The sequence below is a fragment of the Scomber japonicus genome, chromosome 3, assembly GCF_027409825.1.
Source record: "Scomber japonicus isolate fScoJap1 chromosome 3, fScoJap1.pri, whole genome shotgun sequence".
Lineage (NCBI taxonomy): Eukaryota > Metazoa > Chordata > Actinopteri > Scombriformes > Scombridae > Scomber > Scomber japonicus.
Genome location: NC_070580.1, coordinates 17,960,396 through 17,967,481, shown reverse-complemented (window position 1 = coordinate 17,967,481; position 7,086 = coordinate 17,960,396). Strand labels below are relative to the sequence as shown.

The window sequence follows — 7,086 nt, the reverse complement described above, 5'->3', positions numbered from 1 at the left end:
TCCCTGCCCGTCTCCTGCTTTGAAAACATATTAAAACACAAGGCTTTGTTAGTAATGAGGACTTGTTGTCCATGGATCAGCAGGTGATAGTGGTAATGCTCTGTACTGTCGAGGAAATAACATGATTCTACGTAATTGTTGTTGATCTGTCCAAAGGTTCTGACGTGCACATTTGTTTATCTGTGTTACATGTTGAGGCTTCAGCGGTCAGAGTTCCGTGGCACTGTTTGTCCACTAAAGCATGTTCCACTTCAAACAACCACAGAAATCAATAATTACCAAACAACATTTCCTATCTACGGCATACTATTGGTGGAATGAGAAGGGTCAAGACGACCAAAAGCCAATGGGACAATGAGGCGAAGAGTGATTAAATCTTCAGTGGTAGTTATCAGTCATTTCTCTCCATAGTCAGTAGCCTGTCCATCTCCAGTCAAGATCCCTACTCAAGTGTGTGACAGATAATACACAGCAGGATGTCAACTTTAAAGGAGATATGCAGTGGTTTACCGCTGGACCCTTTGCCTCCTAACCGGGGAAGAGACCCTCATGTGCCACATGCACCTGTCCGGACCCCAAACCTTACAGCAGAGGAGGAGCGGGTGAGTAAATATAGTGCATTTAAAAAAATGAAATTTTGTCACAAAGTGATTTATAATATACCAGTAGTCCAGTTAGATTTTATAATTTTATAATAAATAGCACAAATGTAGTGTTTTATTTCAAGCTCAAAATATACCAGAATAGTGACATCATCAGTACTAATCATACTTGTTTTTCTCACTATAACAAGCCAAAATACTTAACAAGGTTTATGATAAAGAAGTTATATGTCTAATAGCATGGAAAGCTCTAAAAACTGTCAAATGACTATCAAAATGGAAAAAATGATTTTACTGTATAGGTCTTAGACAATGGGTATTATGTGGATCATGTGTTGACCTAAAAAAATGGATTATTCTCTAAGGCCCTTAAATGATTGCCCAAACTCAGGCCAAAGGCTTCAGTCAATAATTAAGAGAGATACAGGCTAGTCATGTTAGGAGAAGCCTGTCAGTATACAACATCTGCTCATGTTTGTCTGACAGTACTGAGACACTGATTTATATTGTGTTCACTAACCTAAATGCCTCTTCCCTCTAGCTGGCACTGAGAAATGCTTTGCGTTATTTCCCCCCCTCCCACCACGCAGCACTTGCACCTGAATTTGCTCAAGAGCTGCGGCAGTACGGGCACATCTACATGTACCGCTTCTGCCCCACGTTACGCATGAGGTGAGGCAACCAGATGATGAAAGACAAGACCATGTGGGATTTTTGCAGCCAGTTTCCAAACTGCTCTGTGAGAGTAAAATAAATGGGATAAATATACATGGACTGATATTCCCTTTTTTGAACTTGTATAAATAGTCTTTGTAGTAGCCCTTCAAATTTGGTCTCTTGGTTACAAGTTAAAGCAAAGGTAACATATTTGCAATGGGCCATTACACTTTTACCAATTTTTTTGCTGATATATGACAATTCCTGCTGCATGTTATGTACACATCACCAACTATTTGTATTTACACAAGACTGTAACTTATGAAAGAAGAAAAACAGAACATAATCTCACTCTATTTGATTCAGTACATTAGGGAGTCCTACTTGTACTGATGTGATAAATGTCCTTCTATTCCCCAGAGCATACCCCATAGACCAGTACCCATGCCGCACACGTCAAGCAGCCTCAATAATGCTCATGATCATGAACAACCTGGACCCAGCAGTTGCTCAGGTAAGCTTCTTCCATAGCTTGTATTAACTAAAGCATTTCAAGTAAATTCTTCTGTTTGACTTGTTGTCTCTAAAACAGTCTTCTTAATATTTTAGTTTCCCCAGGAGCTCGTTACCTATGGAGGGAATGGACAGGTGTTCAGTAACTGGGCCCAGGTAGGTCCTTAGTGTACTCGTGTTATGTCCAGCGGCATTGGTAATGATGATGTAAAGAGTCTAAATAGACAAAATAATAATGATTTATGTGTGTGATGGTGCAGTTCTGCCTTGTGATGCATTACCTGAGTGAGATGACAGAGGAGCAGACTCTGGTCATGTACAGCGGTCATCCCATGGGCCTGTTCCCCAGCTTGCCTTCTTCACCTCGTGCCATCATCACCAATGGCATGGTAACTGTACAACACATATAAACTGACCTCATGAACTGATGCTTTTAGTCCACATGTATCCGAGTGTGACAGGATTTTCCTTCTCTCAGGTTATTCCAAATTACTCCTCCAGAGAGACTTATGAGAAGATGTTTGCTCTCGGTGTATCGATGTAAGTTTCTTAAGGTGTTTTTATTTCTTGGTATTGGCCATTACTTGCTATTAGGTAGAATGTTGATTATACAAGAACATTTTGCTATATTAAACCTGTTGTGTGGGTGTGAGGTGTAATCAGTGTATTCTGTGGTGTATTTTCAGGTACGGTCAAATGACAGCGGGCAGCTACTGCTACATTGGGCCTCAAGGGATTGTTCATGGCACTATGGTTTGTAAAACAAAACAAACAAAACACAAACAAGTATTCTCTCATACAAATAAGGATCACAAAAATATTCACATGAAACAATCTGATCAGTTAAAATCACACTTTGGTTGAACACTCAAACCTCAAAGACATAAAACCTGCTTTAAATCAGAACAGTGATTAGTGTACATTGTACCACTAGGAAGTAGTTATTGTTTTATTTATTTGTTTTCTTGTGTTTTTCTGTGTAGCTGACCGTGCTGAATGCCGGCCGGAGGTACCTGGGCTCTGATGACATGAGGGGTCGTGTCCTTGTGACCTCTGGCCTGGGGGGTATGAGTGGAGCTCAGGCTAAAGCTGCCGTCATTGCCGGTTGTATTGGTGTAATTGCAGAGGTCAGCTGGTATCCAGGCTTTTTCCATTAGTACACACTGAATAGAATAGATCTTTATGGTCATTGTCACCAGCTGCTGAGCAAGCAGGGAGCAAGTACTGTATGTTAATTTGATGGTGTGAACTGGATTCCTGTGCAGGTGGACGAGGCTCCTCTAAGAAAGAGACACGAGCAGGGCTGGCTGATGGAGGTCACAAGTAGTTTGGATCAATGCATTAAACGCATCAGGTAACAGAGTGGAAATTATTATTAATATTAATCATGAATGTCAAAATCATTATTACAAAGTTGTTGCTACTACAACCTAATACTGTCACTAATACTAATACTAATACCGGGGGCCATGATGGTTTTGGTATGACTGGACCTTGTGGTTTTAATTGGCAGCCTTGTTATGTAAGCAGCATTTTTTGGGGTTTTCTTTTAAAAATGGCACCAAATCCCACAGAAAATACAGGATGTTGTAACCCATAAAATAACCCATCTACTGTGAGATCCAGTAATAACTCGTATTTGTGTGCGTGTGTGTGTCTTACAGAGAGGCCAGGAGCTCAAAGACTCCCCTAAGTCTGGGTTACCATGGCAACATTGTAGATTTATGGTGAGAGGTGAAAACTTCTTGCTTGCACATCCAGTGATAGACCCTTCTTTTTGCCACGCCATCTTTAAATCTCCCACTTGTCTACCTTTCTAACCAGGGAGAGGCTGCTGTTGGAGTATGAGAGGACAGGTGAGTGCCTGGTGGATTTGGGTTCAGACCAGACCTCCCTTCACAACCCATTCAATGGGGGCTACTATCCGGTCCAGCTCAGCTACCAACAGGCCAATCAGCTCATGTCCACTGATCCCAACCGTTTCCGCATTATGGTCCAAGAAAGGTTGATTTAATCCCACAAACTTTGCTTCAGTATATTTTTCTGCAACATCTGCAAAACTAATAGGTTGACATAACATATGTTTTACGTATAATCACAGCCTCCAAAGACATGTTAAGGCCATCAACAAGCTGTCTGATGCTGGTATGTTCTTTTGGGACTATGGCAATGCATTTCTCCTAGAGGCCCAGAGAGCCGGTAAGTGACTTCATGCGCACAAACATACACAATAAACACAGATGTGCCATTCACTCCTAATCAGAGTTACAAAGAGTTTTGGGTGTCTTGTTTTTATAGGAGCAGAGGTAGAAAAAATTGGTGGAAGACCAACAGAATTCCGTTACCCTTCTTATGTCCAGCACATTATGGGGTGAGATATTTTCTTACTTATTCAATGTAGAATTGATCCTGCATTAGAATTCTAACACAGGCTTTACGCAGCTGAAACACTGAAATCAAGAGCGTAAAAGTTCATTCTTGACCTTGGAAACAGAAGTTTGACCAAGTAATCAGAAGTAAAGCTCCACTTGTTAGCTTTATCTAGAGCTTTTATAACCAGATCTCACTGGGGGTAAATCTAGTAGAGCTAGTAAGCGAGGCCAGAGTTAAGGTTATTTTATTCACATGTAAATCTAGGAACCTGTGTTCAAATCAGATCTTTTTCTTCTTGGGATGAATAGTTTGTGATTTCTCCTTTTCCTGTCTTTGCCAGAGACATTTTCTCTTTGGGTTTCGGGCCTTTCCGCTGGGTGTGCACATCTGGCAACCCCCAAGATCTCGCTGTAACTGACAACATTGCTGCTACCATCCTGGAGGAAATCAGTGCCAATGTGTCTGATCGCATTAGACAGCAGTATAATGACAACATCCGCTGGATCAGAGAGGCTGGAAAACACAAAATGGTCGATAACTTTCTAACTAAATGCAAATCTGATGAAGAGAAAGCTGTAAATGCTGATTACTTCTGTGTTTTCTCTTTGTTTAGGTTGTGGGATCCCAAGCCAGAATCCTCTACTCTGACCAGAAAGGAAGAGTCACCATTGCTTTGGCTATCAACCAGGCTGTCGCTGATGGGAGAGTTTCAGTAAGATAATACAGTTTCTGCTTTCATGTTCACCTTTGTCTTCATATTTCATGTTTTCATGGATGTTTGAACATCTGCCCACAACCTTTATAAACTGACATTGTCTTATGTTGTTTCTCTTACTCAGGCTCCTGTGGTAATTAGCAGAGACCATCATGACGTTAGTGGCACAGACAGCCCCTTCAGAGAGACCTCTAATGTGTATGATGGATCTGCCTTCTGTGCAGGTATAATATGTGCAGTTCACTGTGGCAGGGCTCAATGGACGTCTTTTCTAATAAAATCTGTTTAATATGCTCATTTGCCACTTTTAGACTGACAGAAACAAACTCCTGCTTTTAGTGTCATTACCCAAGAACAATAACGTGGTTTTGACAAAAAATAAAAGAGGACATGCTGACTGTGATTGATTTAATTTTAAATCATATTGAGATAATGATTGAAATCCTGAAGAGGAAAAATACTCAAGATGGCAACCCCATAGTCCACACAGCATCTGTTTCTAGTTAGTGCTGACATGAAAATAGCTGTGACTGAGGCTTGTGGCTTTGCCTGCACGCTCATAATCTGGGTTGCTTTTCTTTGATTCCGGCTTTCCTGCGTCACTTTTCATTCATATTAACCAGAAATACTGCAGGAATTACTGAAATCCGAACCACAGTGACAAATAGCTTTGTCTCTTCCTTATAGACATGGCGGTCCAGAACTTTGTTGGTGATGCATTCAGAGGCGCTACATGGGTTTCCCTGCATAACGGTGGCGGTGTTGGATGGTAAGGCTGGCTGGTTTTCCAGTTAATGTTTGATCTGAGTGTTGATCATGATTCATCAGAGCTGTTTATTAAATATATATTCATTGTGTTTTTATTTAATGTTATCTCTCACCTGTAGGGGCGAGGTAACAAATGGGGGATTTGGTTTGTTATTGGATGGCTCAGAGGGGGCAGCAAAGCGTGCAACTCTGATGCTCAACTGGGATGTCTCTAATGGGGTGAGAGTGTACAAAGAAGAGCAGCTTGCTTGTTTCCAGACTCACTTTATTATTTACATTCTGCTCAGATTACAGATCACATCTGATTTACTCTGGCTTGTGTGATTGTGTGTGATGCAGGTGGCTCGTCGCTGCTGGTCGGGAAACTCAAATGCATATGAGACCATCCAGCGCACCATGGAAGAGCACAGGCAGCTGCGTGTCACCATGCCTTTCCCTGTAAAGGATGAGCATGTGCTGGACCGTGCCCTGCAGGGCTAGCCAACACTTCAGCTTATGTTACCGATGTAACAGCCAGCTGCAGACACACAACAAAGGAAACCTGCAGCTGACACCTGATGCAACAGCTAAAATGACTACTAGAAATCAACCACAAAGACAACTCAAAATACTGAAAAGCTGTCAAATATTTGGTCAGTACTAGTTAACCAATCAGTGCCAATGATGTTACAGATTGTATGTTGTCTTCCCTACATACACAGAATGCACACAGAAGCTTCATTATTGTGATAGGCTGTTCTAATAATTGAATCTGCTTGAATATGTTCTTTGTGTTATTGTGCTGAAAATTAAACTGCAAGTTTGTTTAAATTATAAACCCTATATGAGTCATGTGTACTATATGTCAATAATCTACAATAATAATTGCCCAGTGATGTTAATCAACGTGTGAATGACATTGACACATATGTTTGATAACATAATGGAAAGGATCATATGGAGAAATAAAAAGTTTTTCATCTTTCGCTTGATCTGTTCTGTTTGTTGTTTTGTCTAAACAAGTCTCGATCAGGGATAAATCTCGCTTTCACAAGTTTTGAGTTGTCGAAATCAGCTAAATATTCAGCCATAACAGAGAGGAGAAAGGAGTGACAGGAGGAATTTGTTGTGTTAGAGTGTCGAAAGCATTGCTTAGTCTTATCTGAAAGATTCTTTAGATAAGACTAAGCTAAGACAGAACAGACAACACGATAATAAACAGTCTGGATCAAGTGAAAGGCATAGAAAAACATTTTATTTCTCTGTATAGTCCATAAGTTGTTAGATTGTTATCATAAATTGACACTTATGATAACAATCTGAGCCTGCCAGAGGTAAAAACAAGCACTTTTAGTGGACACACATTGACAGGGTGCTATTGCCCCAAAGGATTACATTGCGCCCGTTTCATAGCTGCTAGCTGAAGCAATTCAATGCTAGCAATTTCAAAAATGATTAGACACAGAAAGATTGGACAAT

General features: G+C 40.7%; 1 protein-coding gene across 1 annotated transcript; it reads left to right on the top strand.

Moving 5' to 3' along the window:
* Positions 1 to 332: 332 nt before the first annotated feature.
* On the top strand, positions 333 to 6,445 carry uroc1 (urocanate hydratase 1). The gene is made up of 19 exons (XM_053315776.1): positions 333 to 602; positions 1,144 to 1,274; positions 1,680 to 1,773; positions 1,869 to 1,928; positions 2,033 to 2,161; positions 2,251 to 2,312; positions 2,459 to 2,525; positions 2,756 to 2,899; positions 3,038 to 3,126; positions 3,437 to 3,499; positions 3,597 to 3,776; positions 3,874 to 3,971; positions 4,071 to 4,143; positions 4,486 to 4,675; positions 4,759 to 4,857; positions 4,985 to 5,084; positions 5,548 to 5,629; positions 5,748 to 5,847; positions 5,968 to 6,445. Exons 1-19 carry the CDS (start codon positions 477 to 479, stop codon positions 6,106 to 6,108), a joined length of 2,028 nt encoding a protein of 675 aa, XP_053171751.1. The 5' UTR covers positions 333 to 476; the 3' UTR covers positions 6,109 to 6,445.
* The last annotated feature ends 641 nt before the right edge of the window (positions 6,446 to 7,086 follow it).